Below are 27500 nucleotides of genomic sequence, written 5' to 3'. Positions count from 1 at the left end.
AATGAAAGAAAAATATTAAGAAGAGAATATTTCTAATTGTCATAGATATTAGAAAGAGATACTCACAAAAATTAATAGAAAAAGAAAGAACTATGATGACGCCATCATTTATTTTTTATTTTGAACTTGATAATATTATATAGCATAGATATATATTTTAGATATAAGATAATATATATATATTATAATACAAATAATACATATGTTATATTTATATATAAGATACATAATATACAACATATAGAACGATAATATATATAGATAATACAGAGAGAATGTAGAACGTGATAGAGATAAAAAGGACTAGACTTATAATATATTAACACGAAAAGAAGTAAAAGAGTGACCAAGTTAGAGGTGAAGTCACCATGAGAGAGCCACAAACCATATGCTCATGAAACTGGCTAATATATGCTCATTACTTCCATTAAGGATAGACTAGAAACACAAACCAAACTACAACACATTTTATTACACACACACACACACACACACACACACACACACACACACACACACACACACACTATTTGATAAATGTTTGTTTCAATGTGCATAGTGTGTGGCCAGCCAGACGCGTCCTGACATTGTATGGTGATGTGAAGGTGGTGTTGGCGGCTCAGGCTACATGTCTTGAAGTGACGCTTGGCAACTCAAGGCGAGTGAGTCCATCATGGCGCACACTCCAAGCCGTTGTCATCGCAAATCCTGTACCTGATAGTGCTGCCCATCTCTCCAGGCGTCCCAACAACAAACTTTGACTTGACGTTAGGCTAATGAAAAATACTGAAAACTGTTCACTAGGAATTAAAAGTCAATCATCTCATGTTTATTATCGTGGTGTTTTTAGTGCTTAGCTAGACCTCCTCCTCCTCCTCTATCTGCCTACCTCTCCATCTATCTGTTTGTTTATCCAACTGTCCATTTACATATCTATCATCCCATCAAAATACCCGCTTATATAATTATCTTCACATAAGCATGTAAATACCACACCACCACCACCACCACCACACACACACACACACACACACACACACACGGCCCGGTAGCTCAGTTAGAGCGCTGGAGAGCCAGAGGACCGGGGTTCGATTCCCCGGCCGGGTGGAGATATTTGGGTGTCTCCTTTCACGTGTAGCCCTGTTTACCTAGCAGTGAGTAGGTACGGAATGTAAATCGAGGAGTTGTGACCTTGTTGTCCCGGTGTGTGGTGTGTACCTGGTCTCAGGCCTATCCGAAGATCGGAAATAATGAGCTCTGAGCTCGTTCCGTAGGGTAACGTCTGGCTGTCTCGTCAGAAACTGCAGCAGATCAAACAAAGAATTACACACACACACACACACACACACACACAGAGAGAGAGTGAGTTTCACTGTTTGATCTCCTCTGGCTTGTGAAGCCAGCGCTCTAACCACTGAGCTACCGGGCGTGTGTGTGTGTGTGTGTGTAATTCATTGTTTGATCTGCTGCAGTCTCTGACGAGACAGCCAGACGTTACCCTACGGAACGAGCTCAGAGCTTATTATTTCCGATCTACTGCAGTCGCGCGTGGGTGGAGAGTACTGACCTGTGGCTGTATGTGCGCGGCAGGAAGGAATTCCGGAACACCTTGCATGGGGCGCTGGAGTCCGAGGTGGGCGTGACGCGGGGTTTGGGCGGTGCCTCAATGGCCTTTTCGAGGCGGTCAGCAAGCGAGACCCGCGACACATCCTTATTGAGTACTGCTGCTGCGCATGGGCACTGCGGAGTATGCGTTCTCCGCGGGATTCTCGTAGTCGTGGTTATGGAGGTGATAGTGGTAAAGGTGGGTGTGGTGTGGGTGATGCAAGGGGAGGAGTCGGTGGCATGGTGTTTAGGGGTTTCTTGATGGGGAAGTTTAGGGAGTAGAAGATCATGTGGTGGTCCACACACTGTTGACGGCGCCCACAGCGTTGTGCACCATGTTCTACTCGTTCTGAAGCCGCGCCTCCTCATCCCGACACGGGCAGTCACGTACGCGTTTCCGCTTCATGCACACGATCACCAACACCAATTCCACCACCAGCACTGGCATAGCGGTGCTGAACACCACCACTAGCACCACCTGGCCCGCCGACATGGCCTCCGCCTCAGGGCTTGGTCGCGCCACGCTGCCCACCACTACCGTGACAATGCTGCACTGCGGCCCGCCCATGCTGTGCCGGAGGGAGCAGTGGTAGCCCACAACCAGCTCCGCCGCCTCCTGGTAGGAGATGGCGTTAGGCCCCTGACACCACTTCAGGCAACTGCAACACCACAAAAAACCCTGTCAGGAACACAGTGCATACACATCCCACACCGCCCCCCACACACACACACCCCGTAATGCAGTGGTTAGCACACTCGACTCACAATCGAGAGTCCGGGTTCGAATCCCAGGAAGCGGCGAGGCAAATGGGCAAGCCTCTTAAGGTGTAGCCCTGTTCACCTATCAGTAAATAGGTACGGGATGTAACTGGAGGGGTTGTGGCCTCGCTTTCCCGGTGTGTGGAGTGTGGTGTGGTCTCAGTCCTACCCGAAGATCGGTCTATGAGCTTTGAGCTCGCCCCGTAATGGTGAAGACTTGCTGGGTGACCAGTAAACGACCGAGGTGAATAACACACACACACACACACACACACACACACACACACACACACACACACTATTTCACGCCCCTCACCTCCCACTTCGCCATCTGGACACCCTCCCGTAGGTGTACTCAAACTAAGAACAACCCCCCTAGTGTGTGTGTAATAAATAATAATAATAATAATAAACGGTTTATTAATTAGGCAATGTAAAAAAAATACACTGAAAATGTACAGGGGTGGAACATTACCACAATGAACTAAAAATGCTTAACCTAACTATGGATAAACTTAACCTAGAAATTCACTTATTTATTTAAAGCTCGCACAATAGTGGGCACCGCGCTGAGCCGGTACTGATCCGTGTGCTCTCAAAGGCGCCACGCGATTATGGTGTCGGGTGGCGAGCAGGGGAGGCACGTCGGGTGGTAGCAGGTGGCGGAGACGTGGATGACGCAGCAGTCCTTCCCCAAATTTTTCCAAGGCTTCCTGGTGTCTTGTGGCCAGCCTCGGCAGACTCAGGCAGGCAGGGCGTCCTCGTAGGACACAGGCAGGCCCAAGGATGACCCTGAACGCCCTCCTCTGAACCCTCTCCAGCTGTTGTCGTTGTGTGAGGTTCAAGGAACCACCTTGTGTGTGTGTGTGTGTGTGTGTGTGTGTGTGTGTGCATGGGGTAGACCTAACACCACCACCAGTGCCGCTATCACCTAACACGTGACTACTTCCACTACTACCAAATTAACTGTTATGTCTCCTTCACCAAGAAAAGATGAGATTCTGATACCGCTAACCACCACTAACCACCACCACCACCACCACCACCACCACCACCACACAGCACACACAAGGAAAACCAGCAATACAAACCTATTGACAAACAACGCTCTGTACAAAGCATTCCTCACCTGGACAAACACACTGGCACATCCCTGTAAAATAACAACATTTATGTCAAGGGTGAGCGCCACTTGGTCGCTCGCTTGGCGCCAAAACACACCCAAACAATCAAAATGATCTTCAATATTAATCATCAATTTGTCAATGTCCACGGTCACAAAGCACAACGAGGTGACGGAGTGATGTCACCATTGCAACAAATGGAATGACACGATATACATTTATACAGTGTATATCATAATGGCCTCATAATTCACGACCTTTTTTTTATTTGTTTGACTCTCTTCAATGACTTTACTGCTAAATTGTCATTAATTAATTTTCCTTCAGTGTTAGGAATGTTCCTTTACCACCTCAGACACTCATATCACGCCCACACCCACCCACGCACAACACAGCCTACCCATTACCTCATATACGCTAACCACCACCCACTAGGACACCAAACACCATATGAACACGCGCACACACGTCCACGCTCATCATAGCCTACCACTACCTTCTAGAATATGTGTGTGTGTGTGTGTGTGTGTGTGTGTGACAGTCTGTCTGAGACAGTCTGTCTGTGACAGTCTGTCTGAGACAGTCTGTCTGAGACAGTCTGTCTGTGACAGTCTGTCTGTGACAGTCTGTCTGTGACAGTCTGTGACAGTCTGTCTGTGACAGTCTGTCTGTGACAGTCTGTCTGTGACAGTCTGTCTGTGACAGTCTGTCTGTGACAGTCTGTCTGAGACAGTCTGTCTGTGACAGTCTGTCTGAGACAGTCTGTCTGTGACAGTCTGTCTGTGACAGTCTGTCTGTCTGTCTGTGACAGTCTGTCAGTCTGTCTGTGACAGTCTGTCAGTCTGTCTGTGACATTCTGTGACAGTCTGTCTGCCTGTCTGTCAGTCTGTCTGTGACAGTCTGTGACAGTGTATGTCTGTCTGTCTGTCTGTCTGTCTGTCTGTCTGTCTCTCTCTGATGGCCTTAGTTAAGAAATTACTGAGAAATGTGACTTCTCCTTTAAAACATTGCATTTTGTGTGGCTTGTATCTCTGTCAAGGTCAACAAGCCCGCGGAAGTAACACTAATAATAGTGGCAATAATAATAATGATGATAATAATAATAATAATAATAACAACAATAACAACAACAATAACAATAACACTAACAATAACAGTAACAACCAGAGGGTATCATGATGCTCTAAATGGCTTCTGACTATAGGATGAGATTATTGTTATCTCTGTTATTATAATAGTAATGGTCATTATAATTATTATTTATATTACTATTGTTGTTGTTAATATTATCATTACTCAACATGCAGGCAATACAATACTCAATGAGTTAGTGAAGCAAGGCCTAAAATGGTGTGGATAAGTGCAGTGTATCGCGAGGCAAGTGTGTGGTGAGTTGTGAGGTGGATGGCATGAACCAGCATGGGGAAACACTCACGCCAAGGGAACAATTAGCAAGGTGAATCACTAAACACAACAACAATAAAAGGTACTTCAACATGAATCAATGGCTCCACTTACACTGGTGACAACTGCGATCTGACTAGCGGTGATGGTGACACATTGACACACACACACACACACACACACACACACACACACACACACACACACACACACACACGCACACGCTGGCAAGCTAAGTCATCCACGGCGTAGTGTAATAATGCACATGTTATTTCAAAGTTAGGCAGCTTCCCCTTATGTTTTCAACCCTGGAACACTCGCACACCACTTCATTATTATTGTATCCCAGCAAAGTGGCTCCGATGCTCGCTATTAATGATTAGGCACTGTTATGAGGCACAGGTGACGAGAGACGTGGTGCGAATGGCTGTCCAAACACCATCACACCGTCACTCTGTCGTGGCCAAGTTAGCGCCGAGGAGTGACGGTCAGGACAGCCACTGTTGTGTGGAAGAGGCGGACACTGAAACGATTCGCTCACTGAACTCTCGACACACTCAAATCTTGCACTCATTTTTCTTTTCCTACACGTTGTGTTGTGGTACACACACAATGGACGTCCACTGCTCCTCTACACAAGACACAAAAATCAGGGTTTAGCCGCGCGCACCTCATATTAGTATATGTGTGTGTGTGTGTGTGTGTGTGTGTGTGTGTGTACATAGCTGCTTTTCTGTGTAAGTGTGTGAGTGCGTGAGTGCGTTTAAGTTTATAAGTTTATTTACAGAAAGTTATATATACAGAAGAAGGGGTGGTGTATCTCCTCACTAGATATACACTGGAAGAGATAGAAGGTGAAAAATAGAAAATAAGTAAGAGAAGGAAAGTAGCCGGGCGAGCTTGCTGTGGTAAAGTGATGATCGTCACAGGGCAGTGCTGAGTGTTGGGTGGAAACCGGAGAGCCAAGGAAAACCACCCACACTGAAATGGGATTGAGATGTGGGAGATGGGATTGAGATGTGAAAAAGGTTAGGTTACATTAGTATCACATAATAATATACATAATGTAAACAGCTTAATTACACTTATGAAAAAGGTTAGTTAGTTAAATATATTAGTGTCACATAATAATATACATATTTGTAAACAGCTTAATTACACTTATAAAAAGGTTAGTTAGTTAAATATGTTAGTGAGAATTAGGTATATATGTTGATGAGACTGTACAAATGATGTGTGTGTTTGTTGTCTGCGGCACTTAGAAATGTGTCTTGTCCTGTTCGCTAGTCACTTTGTTTATCGTTCACTTCGTGTAAGTCTGACTACGGTCAGCACTTTCTTTCCTCCTTGTCACAGCCCGTCCTGTGCGGCTCACGGTAGCAGCTTGGTGACCATCGGTGCGGTGCAGTGCCTTCCAGCCCTCCGAAGCTGGCCGGGTTGGGATGGGGGCTGCCTCCTACATCAGTCCCGGTTCACTTAGCGCTAGTGCCGCGGCCAAACCTGGTAGCGCTGGTCCGGGGAGGCCCTGGGTGACGAGCGACCGCAGCGACGTGTCCTTCGGTGTGGTGCAGTGCCTTCCAGCCCTCCGGAGCTGGCTGGGTTGGGGTGGGGGCTGCCTCCTCCATCAGTCCCGGTCCACGTTGGGTCGCTGGTGCTTTGTCCGACAGCGGCGCCGGCACGTCCCGTCTGATGGGGCGCTGCGGTGGGTGGTCGTCGGTGTGGTGCAGTGCCTTCCAGCCCTCTGGAGCGGTGCCGGGTTGGGGTGGGGCTGCATTCAACATCAGTCCTGGTCCACGTCATCTCGCCGGTATCGCGACCCATCCATTGCTCAGGCGTGCGGCGGTCCAGGGGGGTTTCTGTGGGGAAGAGTGAAAGGTGATTGCAGTGTGTTGTCCTAAGGGTTTTGGTCTGTTAATGTGTCTCAGTGGCGGTTGTCACTTTGTGGGATTGTTTTACTTAACTATATTTCGGTGCAGGATTTGGGTTCATCTCCAGAGCCAAAAGACTTCTTGGAAACCATGTGTGCTGGCGGTCTGGTGCTGCGTCATGGAGATCCTGTGGGCGGCTGAACTGGTCCCATCCTTCGTCTGCCATCCGTTGCCAGATAGAAGAGGCGAGGTCGGTGAGCCGGACGTTGATTGCCTGTATGGAGGCTTTCTCGTGGAGTGATTCAGTTGTTCTAATGTCGTCCCAGCGGGTGTTGAGGGCGAAGCGTAAGGCACTGTTCTGTACTTTTTGGAGACGGCTGATGAATTTCTTGCGACCGGCCTGGATAGCAGGTCACCTGGGAGATGTCGTCGGCGTAGATGACGTTGACTCCAGCTTCAGAGACCGGGCAGTCCTTGGTGTATATGGTGTACAGGGTTGGGGAAAGGACGCTCCCTTGAGGCATCCACGTTTCCAAGGGGAAGAGGGTTGAGATATGAGACCCAACCTTGATCGTTGCACTCCTGCCATCCAAGAAGTTGCAGAGAAGGCGCTCGAGGGAATCTGGGAGTCCCAGGTGTAGTATCTTGAACTGGAGCCCTTGATGCCACACCTTGTCGAACGCCCGGCTTACGTCACGGAGGGTGAGATTGCAGATGTCGTTGGAGGCAAGGTGGAGTGCCATGGTCTCAGTGGCCACAGCGATGGCGTGTGTGGTGCCTCTCCCTCTCCTGAAGCCATACTGTGCTGGGTGAAGGCTGTTCGAGTCTTCCAGGTAGGACTGAAGCCGGCGCGTGACGATCCTCTCCAGTGTCTTGCCAGGAGGGAGATGGGACGGTAGTTTTCGGCTCGCGTTGGTGTTTTCCCAATCTTGAGAATCATCCGCATCACTGCTCCTTTGTAAGGCATTGGGAAGTATCCTGCAGAAAAGGCTGTATTAAAGATGTCGAGGAGTCTTCTCTTCGCAGTCTGTGGGAGATAAGAAAGTAGAGTCCTGTCTATCCTACTTCCCCCGGGGGAAGTAGTCCTGCCACCCTTGATGGCTCCAGACAACTTCTCGAAAGAGATACGACAGTCTAGGTGTGTGTTGCCTGTCAGTCTGTCTAGGTCTACTCTGTCGTGAGGATGGGTTCTGTGAGAGTATTCAGTAATGAAGTTCTGTACCTGTTCGTTTTCGTCGAAGTCGTCATGAAATGTGTTTCTATACACTCTGCCCCATATGTCAGACAAGATTTGCCTTTTTTCCTTGTCAGAGAAGGCTTATCGTCCCCCGTCATTTATTAAGTGAGTGTCCTGTCCTTGTGTCCTTCCTGAAAGGAGTTTGAGCTTCTTCCAGAAAATTTTTGGGTCCTGGTAATTGTTTGATAAGACTGTAAGAGTTCGTCGCCAGTGGTCATTAGCTTCTGCCAATATAGCATCTCTGAGTTGAGTCCGTATGTCAGTATATCGTCGGAAGTCATCGTAGGTCCAGCCTAGACGAGCTGTTCTCTGTCGTTAAGCTAAAAACTTAAGTCTGAGTAGTTGTGTGGTACGAGATGGAAAGGGAGCTGGTTGTAGTCTGAAGGACTTAGTGGGTATGTGTTTTGTCATGGCTGTCTGGACTTTGTCTGTCCAGGTAGATATAGCTTCATCTATCTCCATGAGTGTCCCCCTGGAGATGTCTGTCTTGTCGCTCATGTTTAGAAGTGGGTCTGTAGAAAAAGTGTCTTAGTCAGTGTTGCGGTAATTGAATTGTCGTGATGTGGGTATGAAAATTGGTGAGGTGGAGATGTCTATGATGATAGGGATGTGGTCACTTGTAGTCAGTGGTCCTGGAGAAATATAGTGGTTGAGAAAATTGGCCCTGTTGGCAAGAACAATGTCAGGTGAGGAAGCAGAGGCGGGTCCGTAGAAGGTAGGAAAAGTAGGTCCCAAGTGTAACGCTGTTTGGTGGCTGGTGTAGTTTAATAAGTCGCGTCCAACGTGGTTGGTAGTTGTGTGACCGAGTGTTGTGTGTCTGGCATTAAGGTCCCCTGCTAGGAGTAGAGGGTGTGTCTACGTAAGAGGCGAAGGAAGTCAGGGTGGAGTATGTATGGGCGCCGAGGAGGGAGGTAGGTTGTTGCAATGATAAGTGGCCCGTCTATAGTGTCAATTACAATGGCCAATGTTTCTGATAAAAAGTCATCTTCCACCCTGTGGCGGATTCTGGTTCTTACTGCAATGGCAACCCCGTCGTTTTGTTCATTAGAAATGTTTTGCTGGTGGACATGATAACCAGGGATTTTAAGTCTTGAATGGTTTCTAAGTCTGTGGCTGTTTATCAAAATTATGTCTGGGTCTAGCTGTCTGTAGGTGTTAGGTCAAACTTACGCGTGTCCCAGGTGTGATCGTTGTGTTATACTACCTTCAGTCGAGTCATTTTGAGGGCAATATATGTCCTAAGTACTGCAGACGGTCGTCAATGTGGGGAGGCGGCTGGGCAGCAAGCTCTTCGAAGTCCTCGTCGTCCAGGCAGGCGATGCACTGTTACCACGAGCCAGGCTGTTTGCTAATAAAATCAAGAATCCTGTCTCGGTCAGCATGAGACTTACCAGAGTGTAGGATGGCAAACCCTGGTTTGTTGAGCAGCCCAAGTACATTCTTCTTAGTCTTGGGCAGTCTGGCGGATGATTTCCTGGCGATGGCGAAGTCGAGACTCTCATCATCATCCATGGAGGATTCTGAGGAGAGGTCTGTGGAGGAAGTAGGAGAAAAGTAACAGGAGGCCTTGCCAGGGAGGCGTGCACGTGAGGCAGAAGGGCTGGTCATCTCTCTAGGAGGATGAGTTGCCCCTTCATCAACGGCCAGGTGGTCTTGTGTGGCGTCTGCAGCTGTCGGCATTTGCTTTGGTGGTCCAGCTACTTCTGCCGTCGCCTCCTCTGTCATATGCTTGGCCTTCTCCACCACGTCCGAACCCAGCAAAGAACTCAGAATCTGGGCAGAAGGGGGATTTATTGGGAGCCTTACCTGAGGCATGCCGTTAAGGGTAAGGCCCTGTGACAGCACGGTCTGGAAGCTCCCGGGAAAAGCCACGTTCATCATGTGAGCGTGGAGGAGAATTATTACGCCTTTGGATGTGGTGGTGGAGGCTTTGCCCTGCGTGGAGGTGGGTGTAGCAGTCATCCCCACACTCAGAGCAGCGAAGATAGTCTCGGGGCTGGGGGCAGTCCTTGGTGCGATGCTGCCTGTAGGCAAAGCAGTATATATATAGTACAAGTGGATCACGTCGCGGTGCGCTGGAAAGTGGAGTGCGCTGATTGGTCTCTTCCAGGTGGCCTCCCAGTAGCTGAGATGGTGAGCTGCGCCGCTGCGCGGGATAGGCAGACAAATCCTTCCCTGTGGTTTGTGGTTTGTGGTATATATATTGGTATATAATGGGAACGAGTGAGACTCCGTGACGCACTGAGCACACGTCTCCTTAGACAGCTCCACCGATCACCCCGCTTGGCACCAGCTCGCCGATTCGTTCGCCGCGGAGCTGCTCTGCCTTGCCACACTGCCAGCCGTGCTTTACCTTACGTCCTGCCACCGACGTTCGTGCTTGCCTTGCACATTCAGGAGAATTCCACCTGGGAATCCTCCTAAGCCCTGTGTACCGGGGACTCTGTTTTGAGTCCCGCCCAGGCATCTTTCTCTACTACTGTATTTCATTTTCGCCCTTAGCGTCCGTCCAGAAGGTGAAGGTGAACCCTGCGGCTTGCACAAGGGGGGCCCTCAGAGGGCTGCCTTAAGCCTTCTGGATTGGTCGGGCAACCACTTTTGTCAGGGTTAGGCGGAGGACGGGGCAACTACGTCGGCTGTTAGCAGCCGGGTTGTCAAACTGTCTCTCCCTAGGTAGGCTTCTTCATATTTTCTATCATTAGCTGTGTCGTGTGTCGGGCTTCGGCCCCTTTGTAGGACTTGTTTGTATGTCTCTGACTTATACTGTGCATCACCACCACTCGATGTTATCGGCATAAGGCTCCTGAAGAAGAAGAAGAAAATGCCGAGAGTAAAGATCAAACACCCGGACCCCTCCGCAAAGAACAAGTTAAAACTACTAAGACTACTCTCAGAGAAACTGATCTATGCCACACGGATTATACCAACCACGGACTCCTTCGTCGTCATTACTAGAACGGATGAAGACACGGACAACATCTTTTCGCCAAATACCATCAGTCTCTTGAAGGAGGAAGAATTTTCGCCTGTTCTACCACCAGAAGTCAAGGCAAAAAGAACCATTGTCTTGTTCAACACTGACGACCACATCTACTCAAAATCCGAAAAGACATTACTGCTGAGCTCCTGAACGAGAACAACTTCCTCAATGAAGGCATTGATAATGTATTCAAAATCCCCAGAACAAAGATGATCAAAATAACTCTGAACAGCTCCACCTCAGCAAGAAAAGCAACAGATACAGGACTACTAGCATTTAATATGAGCATTCCACACTACAACATAAAAATAGAAGAATTTATTCCCATCCTTACTTGCATGAGATGTTACGCCATTGAGGATCACCCTACCAATAAATGTACTAAACCAAAACATATGAAGTATGTTCAGAATGTGCCGAGACGGGCACACATGGAGAACATGTAACAACACCACAAAAAAATGCATCAATTGCAACGAACCGCACAGAACTCTGGCCTTCAAGTGTAAGAAAAGGAAGGAAGTCATAGAACAAAAAAGAAAGCAAACACCAACTAACTCAAACAAAACATACAGCCAGACAGTTAATGCTAACAACCACAGCACATCCACACAGCAACCACTGACAGGGACACATGTGCCAAGATTACCTCATGTATGCTTCACGCACATATGATAAATGCGGTAAACCCAGGGACTTACAATGATGAGTTCAATAGAGCCCTAACACTAAACAACCTTCCAAAAATAAATCTTCCACCAAACCCACCATCTAAACAGATCCTCACAATGATGACAAACAGCAACAACTCAAACACACAACCTCAAACGCAAAAACAGCAAGGAAACACACAAGAAACAAACACCACACAAACAAACATTCCAAACACAAACATCGCACAAACAAACACGCTCCCACAGACTCAAAACACATACAACACAGACACAAACGTCACAATGGAAGACACACAAGAATTCATAGATCAAGAAGAACAAATGCCAGAACTTGAAAAGATAAAAGGAACAGATCTGGGACTGCTAATAATTGCAAAGAAGAGCAGGGGCTGGCCAGTGGGAAAAGAATTAAGCCTGAAGGAAATAGAAGAAGGAATAGAAGCAGGAACATATAAATGGAGATTTACAGCTAAAAACATATCAGAGGAAGAGGTATGGAAAAGCCTCATAAACAACGAAATAAACCTTGATAACTGCTTCAGGGTCACAGAAGATCAAAAATATAACAAAATACGAAATGGTTTGCCCGGTGAGTTGACCCCACCAAAACATAAAGTCGCAAGAAAAATAGCCAATAGGCACACCATCATATACATTCAACATATACACAACACTTTAGAAAACATTAATATAGTACAGCACAACGTCGCTCACTGGAACACCAACAAACAAACACTAATAGCAACTTACTCTCAAATTGATCCACACATTATCCTAATTAATAGTCACGGCTTAAAAACAACAGAAAACATAAAACTACACAATTACACCACCTACCTCATCAACTCCAGTGAGGAAATGCATGACGGATCGGCAATCCTAGTAAAACAAAATATCAAACACAAAGTAACAGACGGTTTCGACACTGATATCTTACAAATTACAATAGAAACAAACACAGGACCAATCAACATAGTAACCACATATTTACCCCCAAGAAGAGCATACCTCCCTATCACAGATTTTCACAGAATTGCTTCACAAAATCATCCCACTTACATAATAGGAGATCTAAATGCACACCATCCACACATAGATAATAAAAAGGAAAACACAGTAGGAAAAACTCTGATGATGCTCATAAATATCAACAAACTCACTCACATAGGACCGGATTTCCCACATTTATATCTCACAACCCAGATCAACACCAGACATAATACTAACTAATAACAAAACATACCATAACATAGACATACAAATGGGACCTTCAACCTCATCAGATCACTTACCCATTATAATAAAAATCACAGCAAAGCCTGTTAAGATAGAAACGTCACCTACATATTTACTTAAAAAGACAAACTGGGAAGAATTCAAGACCACAACACAACACAAAACAAGAAATATCAATGTAGACCCCTATATGGACAAACAAACACTTGAAACCTCATTAAAAGAATGGACAACAGCAATAACATCAACCATGGAAGAACACATACCAATTACAAAACATAAAACAGTACAAAAATCATTAGTTACCCCTAAAATTAAAGAGTTACAGTGGTGGGCTCAGCAACTAATACAAAACAGCATGACAGCAGGCTGGACCTACACAAAATACATCACATACAAAACTATTAGGCAAGCAATAGTAACAGAATGCAAACAACGAAGTAACAAAAACTGGGAAAATAAAATAAAGAAACTAAATTATCTACATAAAAACCCACAAAAATTCTGGCAAAATATAAAGCAGCTAAAAGGAAATAAAACAAGACAAACACCATACTTAATACATGACAACACCAAAATCTACGATGAAAACCAAAAGAAACGATTTTTAGAGAAATATGGAGCAAAGTTTTAAAATAAGCCCAGAAGAAAACTTGACTTTTGATCAAGAGAATGACCAAACAGTAAACGAATATATAAACAACAATAGAATACTTACACTCCCTTACCAACATGCAGACCCAGCCAATCTTAATATAAATAATCAATACATATCTCCCATCACACTACAAGACATTAAAACACATTAAAACAACTGAAAACAACACCCCAGGACACACTAAAATAAATAAAACTATATTAGCAAATCTCCTAACGAAGTACTTGAAATATACACAAAGCTACTTAACATCTCTCTCTCCATGGGATACTTCCCAAAAGCCTTCAAACATGCACAAATAAAATTAATTCCAAAGCCAGACAAACCAACCACTGACCCTAACAACTTTCGCCCCATTTCGCTACTAGAGGTACCAGGCAAAATATATGAAAAAATAATAAACACTAGACTACGTACTTTTCTAGAATCCAACAATATTCTTCCATCAACACAGCACGGCTTTCGCAAAAACAGATCTACAGATACAGCCCTTGCAATAATGGATGCGAATAATTATAGACCGATCAGTTTAACTAGTATAGTATGTAAGATCCTAGAGAAAATCATTAAGGGTAGTATTTGGGAGCATTTAAATGAGAATAGATTAATTAGAGATACCCAACATGGCTTTAGATCAGGGAGGTCCTGTCTTACAAATTTGCTCGATATCTTAGAATATATTACCAAGGAGTTAGATGATGGAAATAGCATAGATGTTATATATCTAGATTTTAGCAAGGCGTTTGATAAGGTACCGCATAGGAGGCTAGTGTACAAATTGAGACTACATGGGATAGGGGGTAGGTTAGTTGATTGGATTAGTGAATGGCTTTCTGATAGGAAACAGAGAGTAGTATTAAATGGGGCAATGTCTGAGTGGAAGGAAGTGGTTAGTGGGGTACCCCAAGGATCAGTGCTAGGACCTCTTCTTTTCTTGGTGTACATTAACGATTTAGATATAGGAATTAGTAGCAAAGTATCAAAGTTTGCAGATGATACTAAGATAGCATGTGCAGTACAGGGTGAAAAGGACAATTACAGAATACAACGAGACCTGGACAGGCTGATAGCATGGGCAGACAGGTGGCAGATGGAGTTTAATTCTAAAAGTGTCAGGTTATGCATTTAGGTAAAGACAACACAAACTTTAACTATGAGATGGAGGGATGTTGGCTAGAGGCAGTAGAGGAAGGAAAGGATTTAGGAGTAGTGATAGACAGGACTATGAAATTTTCAAAGCAATGTTTAGAAGCAAGAAATAGGGCAAATAGGATCCTGGGTTTTATAAATAGAAATGTTAGTTATAAAAGTAAGGAAGTGGTGCGTAGCTTATATAATTCCTATGTTAGGCCCATTTAGAGTATTGCATACAGGCCTGGTCACCCCACTATAGGCAGGATATCAACATGTTAGAAGCAGTTCAGAGAAGAGCAACTAGGATGATACCAGCTTTGAAGCGCCTGGAGTATAGAGATAGATTAAAGGCATTAAACATGTTTTCATTTGAGAGGAGATGTATAAGAGGGATATGATAGAGTTATTTAAAATGTTCTCAGATACAAACTACATAGATGTGAGATCTTTCTTTACCTTAGAGGAGGGAAGTAGGACTAGAAATCATGGCAGGAAGATTAGAAAGCAAGGCTGCAGGTTAGATATAAGAAAATATTTCTTTAGTCATAGGGTGGTAGACTTCTGGAATGCATTGCCAGAGACGGTTGTAAATAGCACTAGTTTGACAATGTTTAAAAACAGATTAGATAAGCACTTAAATTTATTAGATTTATAATTATGTATAGCGCTGCATGATAGTTTTTATAAGAAATTTACTATAGTTAAACAAGACATGATCCCCATGTATGGGGATTACAGATTGTAGAGGAATTCGATGTAGGACTTAGCCCTGTTAATGGGCCAAATATTTAGAATTAGTATATAATGTATTGTGTACTTGTAAGTGTATCTTTAAGTACTGATGACGAGGTCGCTGTGCGACTGATACAGGATAACCTAGATGGGCCCTGGTGGCCCTTTGTTATCCTATTATTTATGTTATGTTATATGTTATGTTAATAATAACAGAAACAATATCAAATGCAATAGCAGACAAAAAACAATGCTGTGTAGTCCTTAGAGACGTTTCAAAAGCGTTTGATAAAGTATGGTTAAACGGCTTAAAATACAAAATACTACAAATACAAACACCTAATATACTTGCAAAACTCCTCAATAGTTTCCTTGACAACAGAACTGCCTCCATCTCTCTCAAAAATTACGATGGCCTGAGTTTCCAACTCCATAGTGGTGTCCTCAAGGAAGCAGCCTCTCCCCACACTATATACAATATATACATATGACATTCCTCCTCCACTGACAAATGGAATCAACATACAATATGCGGATGATATAACACAAATAATAATTCAACCGAACGAGTGAACTATTGTGTTATGACCTTCCATTTGCTTCATTAAGTGATGAGTCATTTTATTCTGTTCTTCACACTCCTGTTTCAGCTCATAATGCAGTAAATTTTAGAGACTTAGCATTTTCTTCTTTCTATATTGATGATGGAAAATATAACAGTGATTTAGATGTTAATGAATTTTACTTAAGGAATAGATCTATAAACTTTCCAAAATCTGATTACATTTATCTTGATAACATTTCTTGGTGCAATTACAATGCCTTGTCAATAGTTAACATGAATATTAGATCTATCCCAAAGAATCTCCAATATTTTAAAGACAGTTTTACTCAGCACTTCCGTTATCTTTTATGTTCTTGGATTTACAGAAATTAGATTACATTCACACCTTGCTTCTTTATATGAACTTCCTGGCTATTGTATGTTCACCAACTCAAGAAACGTACATGGCGGTGGTGTCGCCATGTATGTCTCAAATGTTTACAAGTCATCTGTGTTAACCCGTACAGCGTCAGAGACGTACGAGATACGTCGGCTACTCTGAGCAAACCGGGCGTCAGAGACGTATGAGATACGTCGGCGAGCTTCCTTGTGTTTTCGGAGGTATTGCGTCCTCAAAACCTACCAGTATACCGCCATCGTGCACTGTAGACATTGCTCATGCTGCCTCCTCGTCCCTGCTAACATGAATGCTTCCTGTATTTATTTATTACATATCTGAACTTTAGCAGTTTCTGCTGCCTTCAGCTCGGTGTAGCGGTAAACTGACGCCTCAACCCCGCTAATATGAACGCAGCGTAATTTCCATTACTTACTTTCACCATTTCAGATGTTTTTGGTAACTGTTATATTGTGGTAGTGAAAACTTTGTATGACATATATAAGAATTTTCCAATCGTTTTGTTATAAGGAAGAACAAGTCCATATTACTCGGAAAATATATGCACCACGAAAAGCAACACTCACTCGCGATATTTCGTGTCTATTTTTAACCACAAACACTCCCAAACAGCAAAACATGACATATTGTTTTTCTTTCAACTCAGGAACGATATTATGCATGTGTCCAACTCGGGGATCGATTGGTGAGAAACGAGGAAGCGAATAAACTAGTAACATTAGGCTTTGCTAAGTCGCTAACCTTAGCGCAAAACATCTTGCACCAATTAATACCACTTCCAGTCATTTCTGGGAGGAATGACTTATTTTCATTTGTTTCACATCATTTAAGACTGGTTTAGCAAAAAAAAAAAAAAATCCATGATGTGGCCAGCACTAGCGAAATCACAAAGTCTCAGGTCTGCTGACGCTGTACGGGTCAACTAAATTTACAGTTTCAGAATCTTTTATTGAATCATTAGGTATTTAAGTAACAATTAGAAATAAGAAATACTTGTTTGTGTGTATTTATAGACCCCCAAGTGGTCACTTCAAAAATTTTCATAATGCCATGAGTGATATTCTGTCTACAGTGCTTGATAAAAAGTTTCAAGGTGTATACTTTTTCGGAGACTACAACCTAAATTTATTGAAAAGCAATCATATTAATGTTTGTGAATTTATTAACTTAATGTATTCTTTTTCCTTTTTTCCACTTATAACTAAACCTACAAGAATTACTAACAACTCGGCTACACTTATTGATCACATATGGTCAACACAGAAGAAAACATTGGTAATTATATTATTCAAACTGACTTCTCTGACCATTTCCCTACAGTCTCCACAACTGCTGTCACCACCACCACCGCTACAAGACTACTGCCGTAGCAAAAGGTTGTCTGTGAAGACAGGACGCATGTATATATGTTTATAATAACTATCTGTTACTAAATCTCTTATTAATGAGACGCTATGCTTATACAAATACCACATGTCGATTTATTGGTTATTGTGACATCTTCCTCTTCGTTATCGTGTCCAGCTTTTGTTACTTTGTCAAAGCAGGAAATATTAAATTGTATCTTGTTCTACAGCGAGTGTTGGCAACTCCCGTGAGGCAATAAACAAGGTGCTTAAAAGGCAGACTACTATTTTTCTCATTTTCTATTTCTACCGCCTGATATACGAGTATTTCTGACAATAAACCATGGTGACAGGATACTAAGTAGAGGAATATAGACTTTTTTCTATCTACATACACATCTATATTGTTATTTATATACGAATTCATTGACTTATCTATCTGCCTGCCTATCCATCTATCTGTTTGTTTGTCCAACTGTCCATTTCCGTATCTATCAACCCATCAAATTACCCGCTTATCCATCTATCTTCACACAAGCATATAAATACCACAACCGCCACTACCACCACCACCACCACCACCACCACAACCACTGCCAGTTCCCGCACCTGCCCACCTTCGCCCTCATGAACGGGAGTGTGTCAGTGATAGGCGAGGGACACAACGGCTCCATCAATTGCATCGCCAACCTTCGCCTACTGTTTCGTGTCAACCGGGGAGTCCCTGACGACACATCCCTCCCGATCTACACGCTTTCGGACCCGCGTAGCACGGGCGTGGGCGTGGGTGGAATCGTGGGTGACATATACGTGGTGTCAGGCGCTTATCCGATTCCCTTTGCGTCTGTCGTCTTCATTGGTTCTCTACAAACTTGTCAGGTCGCTACACGTGCACACTCGCGTACGGCAACACGTGCCTGGCCACGCGCACCACATACCTCCTACGGTACACTTCTAAGCGCCTTCGTACCGCGCGATGCTTTTTTTTGCCAAGGACAGGCGCCGTTTGTCAAACAGACAATCAACCAGTGTGTCAGACAGTCAGTTAGTCAATCATTCAGTCATTCAGTTAGTTAGCCAAATAGTCATTCAGCCAGATAGTCAGTCATTTAGTTAGTATTTTATTCATTTAATCAGTCAGTCAGTCAGACTGTCAGTCAGTCCAAATATCAGTCAGTCAGTGAATCTATTAGTTAGACAGGCAATCTATCCGTCAATCAGTCAATCTTTCAGCCAGTCAATCAATCAATATTCACGATGCAAAACAAGCAAACACACCTCCAATAGTTACCACCACAATCACCACCACCACCACCACCAATACACAGCACACTGACATCACCACCACCAACACTTTCTAAAGGTGTGTACACACTTACTGAATTTCCACGCATCGTTTCATCGTTGCGTATCACACTGATACAATACGATGCAACAGGGTATTGTACTCATTTTTGCTTATCCGCGTGGTGTATCATCGTTGAGTGATGCAACAGTGTCATTCAGTTTCTTCCTGACCGTAGCCATGAGTGCAAATGTGCAATTGTCTGTGGCCACGTTTAGTTTTATTCATGCACATCAAATCAATAAAAGGAAAAATGAATGACGGCGTTGGTGGGTGTCTACACTCTATGCATGTGTAATGAAACAATACTGTGTTGACTGACTTGAAATTCCAGCATGTGACGGAACTGTATCAAAACGTGACAAGGATACACACAACTGATTTTTGAGTTTGTCTGCAATTGGGGTCAAAATTGCAAAAAATATTCATGCCCATCCACGACTACACTGAACATGCAATGCGACGATCCCACGTTCCTCGTCCACACACACACACACACACACACACACACACACACACACACACACACACGCGCGCGCGCACACAGGTTGGTGAGTTGTGTATCATTCCTTTGAGGTGACGCCAAAAGACCGAAAAATGGCGGATCGAACCCGTTACGTAACTTTGTGTCATATTTTGACACGCAACGGTGAAGCACTATCCTGTCAACACTGCTACGCAACGGTGATACGATACGTGGAAATGCAACAAGTGTGTACCCGCCTTAATTAAAACACAAACAATATTCATGCAAAGTGTTACACCCACAACCCCGACCGCCGCCCCAAGACCGCTCGTCTGGTCCCGCGGCACGCAGGGTGGCCAGCCAGCCAGCAGAGGTGACTCTGGGCGGCGGACTAACCTTCCTTCAAGACGTGTTTGTGTTCGTGGTGGAGGGAGGAACTGATGGTGGTGGTGGTGGTGGTGGTGGAGGACAGGATTCAGGCAGGAGAGTGAGAGTGAGTGAGTGAGTGAGTAAGTGAGTGAGTGAATAAGTGAGTGAGAGAGAGGACAGGAAAGAATAGAAGAAAGAGGAAAAATAAGAATATCTCATCAGAGCACAACATTTTCTCTCCCTCTCTCCCCCACCCCAGGTCTCGTGTCTAGTGATGAAATGGACATCTGGTCGGTGGTGGTGGTGGTGGTGGTGGTCAGTTGCCAAATGAAAATATTCTACGTCACCAACTCCACCTTGAAAAGTCGCTAAAAGGTCGCTAAATCATTGTTGTATAAGCTACAAATGTTTCTAGATGAAGTAAGTGGCTTGACTAACACATAGGCTAATCAGTACAAGGCCCCCTTGACTCTAACACCCGCATCACACCAGAGCCCGTCCTTACTACGTCCTGCAAAAATCTCCAGGACGTGCTGAGGACGGGCATGGACGCGGCAAGGACCGGCTTGGACGCAGTGAGGACCGCAAGGACGGCATTGACATAGAGGAGTTTTGATACTGCTCAAAATTTACGTAGAAAGAGCGAAGAAGACTGAGGACGTGTAATGGACCATCTGCTGACCTAGTGCATACCGGCTTGACGTATTACTGACGCAGCGATAACTTGGTTGACGCATTACTGACGCAGCAAGGATTTGGTTGATTGGGTGGCGGGAACAGGGAGGAGCTACATCTGCTCATGAGTTATTACCGCTCTCACTCTGGCTCCTGAGCATCATGAGTCAACAACTCCTGCACCAGATGGTCCTGCTCCATGGACAACTGGCTGTGCTGGATGCTGATGTTGCTGCTGTTGTGCTGGCTAAGAGAAAACGGAGAAAAAGAAGAAAAGACAGAACATGCTGTGTCAGAGAATGGAATGGTTAAATGTAGAAAGCAGGCTCCAGTTTGGTCATTACCACAGACTGATGGAAAGTTTGAAGTTAATTTGGGCAGCATGACGTTATGAGGATAATAAATATAATGATGTAAGAGCTGGAGAACCACTGATGAGAGAAGAGATGCGAGAACTGAAGTGACAGGAAGCAGCACTTCCTGCTTACGTCACGTGAGCGTATTGCGCGCTGGTTGGGCACGTGGTAAGAACCCAGTGAGCGTGGCGGGAGCCTGATCACATGCGTGTTATGCCCGTAGTTAAACCCGATTGGACACAGTGATATCGTAGGGATATCAAGGCACGTACGCAGTAAAGGCTTGGTAGATACGTAGCAGTGGAGGGATTTCGCAATTCCACCACGTCTCCACTACGTCCTCAAAAATTTTATGAACGTGTTGAGAACCTGCTGCGCGTAGTAATTACCGCCTCTGGTGTGATGGGGCCTTAACACGGAGAGTTTATCCCTGTCAGTGACGCAGAGCAAACTTGTCTCGGGAGTCTCGCTCGTCGCCTCTCCACCTCCCCCTCCCCCGCTGTTCCCCACCCTCTCATCACTCGCCTTTAAATCTCATTGATGTTTAATTGATTGATTGATAAGTTTGCTGTTGTAGCAGTGTATACCCCATCGAACTGTTGTCCATTTACATATGAATGAACTTATCAAATTACCAGCTTATCTATCTATTTATCTACACACAAGCATGTAGATATCTCCACCAGCACCGCCAACACCCACACCTACCCACCTTCGCCATCATGAATGGCACTGTGTCAGTTAACACATTGCTACTAGTATTTCCATGCCACTATATTGTAGCATCATATCACCTCAGACGCTGGTCAACAAGACGAGACACAGCAAGGAGACCAGACCAGACCAGACGAGAGAGAGAGAGAGAGAGAGAGAGAGAGAGAGGAGAATTGACGGCACACACACACACACACACACAAAGCTATGGGCGGCGTCAACAGCTCCACACCCACTGCCGACCACATCTGTCCCGCCCGTGCATGCTCACGCCCAGGCTTTCCCAGTCAGCCCATACGCCTCCGCAGCCGCCCTCACTATATAATGAAGTGACTCAAGACACACAGATCCACGTGTTCCGGAGAAAACTGACGTCTGGCAGGAGAGAGAGAGAGAGAGAGAGAGAGAGAGAGAGAGAGAGAGAGAGAGAGAGAGAGAGAGAGAGAGAGAGAGAGAGATAAGGGTGTTTACTAGCAGTGTCAGCTGGCGGCGTCTAACTGTTACAAAGACTGTCTCCATCTTGTTCTGGTCATTCATGCACTATATAAAAAAAGAGTTCAGTGTAATCATCTTCCAGCAGTACACCTGTCCGTCATCTCTTGTGGTTCTTGTTAAAGCAAGCACCAATTATAATGCTAAAATGTGCTTATACCTTCCTTTGAAGTGTGGTGCGTATCTTGTTATTGCACCTCAAACAGCCACTCACTCACACCCCTGTTTAAAGCCAAACAATCTCCAACTACCATCGACAAAAGTGTGGACACCTTCGCGAGCAGAGTGTGCACACTTCGCTGGGTAAAGGCACATACACACAGCCTTCCGGGCACAGTCCGACCGCCCAACAGACCGTGTGGACGTATCATAACACCTACATAACATAACCACCCGCCCCACGCATTATAACTACCATACGCCTAATTAACTACCTTAACTACCCTTCACCAGCTATTTGTCCACATGTGACTCCTTCAATGCACGAGACACCTTCCTAGTACAGCCTGTCCACCCCGTCACTGTCCCATCACCGTCCCATCACTAATGACACTGTGGCACCATTACTTACCCTTCACTATCCATTCAATCCCACACGTCACGTCACGTCACCCCTTCAGTGCATTATTATACAGCTTTCTAGTCAATTATCCGCCTCATTACCGTCCCATCACTGTCTCATCATGTTTCTTCCCTCCACTCTATTAATAGACTCACCCTTTCACTGAGCAGGTGGAGCTGGTGGACTAGGTGGGGCAAGCGGGGCGGTCACCGTGTTCCCAGGTCTCGTGTCTGGTGATGAAATGGACGAATGGTCACTGGAGGTGGTGGTGGTGGTGGTGGTGGGCAGTTGCCAAATGGAAATGTTCTAACTCACCAGATCCACCTTGAAAAGCCGCTAAAAGGTCGCTAAAACATTGTTGTACATACTACAAATGTTCCTAGACGAAGTAAGTGGCTTGACTTACACATAGGCTAATCAGTATAGGGCCCCGTTGACTCTAATAAGGACCGTTTATCCCTCCAAGTGACGCAGAGCAAACTTGTCTCGAGGGCCTCGCTCGCCACCCTCTCATCACTCACCTTTTAAATCCGATTGATAATTGATTGATTGATTGATAAGTTTATTGTTGTAGCAATGTATACACCATCGAAATGTTGTCCATTTCCCTATGAATGAACCTATCAAATTACCAGCTTATCTATCTATCTATCTACACACAAGCATGTAGATATCTTCTCCAGCACCGTCAACACCCACACCTAACCACCTTCGCCATCATGGACGGGAGTGTGTCAGTTTATACATTACTACTAGTATTTCCATGCAACTATATTGTGGCATCATATCACCTCAGACGCTGTGGTGCCATGCAACAAATTGTTGACTACTTTCGCTTCACTTGCAAATCAGATATTGTTTTGCATCTCTTTCAACTGATAGGAAAACAGGTTGATACATATGCATTTTATTATATCAAGAGATATTGTGTTACCATTAGAAATATATAGGAGTATCATTCACAAGATATCGTCATATCAATAGGTATGAAAAATAAATACAAGTAACAAAAACTGCACCACGTTACAAGACACTGGCCAGACACTTAAATTAAGTATTGCATTGAAAGACTCACAAAACATTATCTTGGGAAACACGTAACAATACCTTTGTGCTTCACAACAGAAAACAAAAAAAGACACTTTTGTGATCTTTCTTCGAGACACACTAGAAGGAACTGGTTGTTGTGATCACTACAGACACAGCCACGTCTACATCACACCTTGCAATACTGTGAGTGAGAAGCACTCCACTACTACTACTACTACTACTACTACTACTACTACTTCCCTTAACAACAACTACTTGGTACTAATTTACTGTCATGGCCTGGCAGCAAGACACATCGTGTCACCATCCTCCGCGATGCACAGCTGTTTATGTGTGACTAGCCAGCATGCTCGCTACACTCCCTCACTAAGAAGATGGCGTCTCCTAACAAGGAAAGTTATCACTAAGTGTTTCTCCATGCATGGTGAATTCCAGCGTAGAGTGAACACGTTGGTCATTTGGTCCTTAAGCCATAAACGATCATGATGGGTGACAGGAATGATGAGTGATGAGCAGAGGAATCGTGACCCAAGAGATTACCTTCCTCTCTTGGTCTACACTCTCCTTTTTTAAGTACTATATACATATGTACACTGTACACTTCTATTACAATGCTATGCATAACTTCTAAATATTACTGTTTTCTGCTGCTATAGATAAGGCATTGCAAAAAACCTTACCCGCTACATATCTACAACTTTCTACAAATTCTACAAATTTATCCACCCAATCTACAAATGGTCAATGAAATACACTACACCAGTGATGAAGATCTGTGGCCAACCTTCAGAACTTCATTGGTACGTCTCCAAGAATCACCCTTTTCTTCTTCCTCTTCCTTTTTTTCCTCCTCTTGATCCTTTGGCAACAAAGGGAGTAGTAGCAGTCTGGTGTCTATTGTATGTCATGCACGTTCACTCCAAAAACTTGCCTCACTTCTTTGGCGTTAGTAGTACTGAATCCTGGAACAAGAGATAGAACAATATTGAAATGGTGTCCTCCTCAATGCCTGTTGTCTTGTGGTACACAGGGTTGGGGAAGGGATTGTGGATGATGTAACGATAAGGATGGTATGTTAAGGAGAGCCAAGGTGGATCGGGTTTGCATGGATGTCTCTGTAGGCCTAAGGAGGAAAACTGCCGTACCAAGCGCATAATCAATACGAGCGGAGGAACTATATGAGTAGGGATTTTGGAATGTTGTGCATGGTAGAAATATTAGTGTTAGCATGAAGTGAACTACAACATGTATAAGGAGCAATAGAGTATGGAAGGCAGGGTATTTAACATTGTGTGAATTGGCACGCGGGGCAGTAGATTTGAGTGGGGGACAGGAAAGGACGCGATCTCGGATGAAGGGAGTGGCACTCTCTACTCGGACATTGGTGGGGTGTGGACGCGTCACGGTGAGCGAGGGTCTCTGATCAGGTGGGTAATGTGATCAGGGCAGCGGAGTTTCGTGGTAATATAATCGAGGGTGTCATTATGTGGAGTTAAGTGGTGTATTCAAGTGGGGAGTGTTAAGGGTGCCTCTCGTGTTTCTCTGTTGATGGTTCAGAGTGCTGCGTCACTTTCGTCGTTTTTTGTTAGAATGTACTTTACTATATTTGAAATATATGTAAAATTGACTTGGAAGAGAGTTTTCCTTCAATGAAAATCCCAGGCCGTGTGGTACAATGATAACACGTCGACTAATCTTCAACAACTTGACAAACATCTTTAGAGTCAAAATGTTGCAGGTGAGATAAAAAAAAAAAAGATAAATAAAAAAACCTCTAAAGTATGAGTCGACTAACTATACAGTATTGGAATATTTTCAATGTGTCAAAAATGATTTGGAAACTGTTTAAATTTTGGAGGAATCACATGCACATCTTAATTACGAGATCTTAGCCACAGAACAACACAGCAAAAAGGCATACACAGCAAGACCCCAGAGCATAAAGGAGTGAAAAACTATTTGACTTACCCAAACAGCTAGGCAAAGAACCCCAAGGGAGCCAAGCACAACACCCTCCACCATGCCAGCTTGGGGACTTGACACTTCAATGACCGCCTTCTCCTGACCGTTGCTGCTGCTGGGCGGATCGAACACTGCTGAGGAGATGGTCCACAGGAGAGGATCTGGGCGACTCCACGCACTCGTCAACGTCTGAGGGTGGAGAATTACACTCTCAGAAACACAGATTTATTACAACTTAAGGATAGATTTACACGCATTCCAGGAACACATATTCAACAATACGTTGAGGAAAACTACAAAATTATATCAATATTCATGACAAATACATATGGCAAGATTAAATTATATTTAATCATAAAGAACAACCTATCCGTAAATCACTGATCTTAGTAATACTTGTGAGACAAAATGCATGTTCATGTATGTCAACAATAACAAAATACCACACTAACTTCTTTAGGCTGCTGCTAAATGAAGAGGTGAAGGACTGACAAGTTTAAGAAGACAGACCGTAGAGTGACATTGACAGTTCAGGAGGCCTCACCTTCACACTTGAACACACCTTGCAAGAGTGTGAGTGACAACCACTACTACTACTACTACTACTACTACTACTACTACTACTACTACTACTACTACTTAACAACTACATACTACTTGGTACTAATTTACTGTCATGACTTGGCAGCAAGACATACCGCGACGCACAGCTGGTGATGTGTGACTAGCCAGCATGCTCGCTACACTCCCTCACTAAGAAGATGGCATCTACTAACAAGGAACGTTATCTTCATTCACTAAGTGTTTCTCCATGCATGGTGAATTCCAGCATGGAGTGAACACGTTGGTCATTTGCTCCTTAAGCCATAAACGATCATGATAGCTGACAGGAATGATGAGTAATGAGCAGAGGACTCGTGTCCCGAGAGTTGTTTTTTTCATGTAGGAAGAGCGCCAGCCAAGGGCAAGAAACAAAGAAAAGATAAAAAAAAAAGGCCCACATGAGTGCTGGCTCTCTAAAAAGTGGAAAAGCGTCAGCGAAAACTAAGGAGCAAATGCCTCGATATCTCTCTCTTCAAAGAAGACAAGTCGCAGGAATTCGGAAATACAGATGCAGGTAAGGAGTTCCAAATTTTACCAATGAAAAGGATGAATGATTGAGAGTACTGGTTAACTATTGCGTTGGAAAGTTGGACACAATAGGGATGAGAAAAAGAAGAAAGCCTTGTACAGCGAGGCCGCAGGACGAGGGGAGGCATGAAGATAGCAAGATCTGTAGAACAGTTAGCATGAAAATAGCGATAAAAGAGAGGAGGAGATTCAACATTTCGGCGGTGAAAAAGAGGCTGAAGACAGTTAGTCAGAGGAGGGGAGTTGAGACGAAAAGCTTTTAATTCCACCCTATCTAGTAAAACTGTGTAAATGAAACCCCCCCAAACATGCGAAGAGTTCTCCATACATGTGCAGGTAAGGCCCTTATACAGAGTAAGCAATTGGAGGGGCAAGAAAAACTGGCGGAGATGCCTCAGAACGCGTAACATTAAAGAAGCTGTTTTAGCAAGGGATGAGATGTGAAGTTTCCAGTTAAGATTATGAGTAAAGGACAGACCAAGGATATTCAATGTGGAAGAGGGAGACAGTTGAGTGTCACTGAAGAAGAGGAGATACCTGTCTGAAAGGTTGTGTCGAGTTGATAGATGGAGGAATTGAGTTTTTGAGGCATTGAAAACTACTAGATTTTCTCTGCCCCAATCGGAAATCTTAGAAAGATCGGAAGTCAGGCGTTCTTT

General features: G+C 44.4%; 1 protein-coding gene across 2 annotated transcripts in view; it reads right to left on the bottom strand.

Annotated features, from left to right (window-relative positions):
- Positions 1-27500, bottom strand: part of LOC123503498 (serine proteinase stubble-like) — a 156486-nt gene that overhangs the window by 91344 nt on the left and 37642 nt on the right. For both annotated transcript variants that reach the window (XM_045253325.1, XM_045253326.1), the window contains exons 2-3: positions 3456-3517; positions 1568-2264 (exon numbers count right to left, since the gene is read on the bottom strand). In XM_045253325.1, coding sequence (XP_045109260.1) covers positions 1946-2264; positions 3456-3517 — 381 coding nt within the window. In that variant the 3' untranslated portion in view covers positions 1568-1945. The remainder of the gene's footprint in view (positions 1-1567; positions 2265-3455; positions 3518-27500) is intronic.

Source organism: Portunus trituberculatus, chromosome 14, assembly GCF_017591435.1.
Source record: "Portunus trituberculatus isolate SZX2019 chromosome 14, ASM1759143v1, whole genome shotgun sequence".
Classification (NCBI taxonomy): Eukaryota; Metazoa; Arthropoda; class Malacostraca; order Decapoda; family Portunidae; genus Portunus; species Portunus trituberculatus.
The sequence above is the reverse complement of the archived record's forward strand: the minus strand, read 5'-3'. Positions and strand labels throughout refer to the sequence as shown.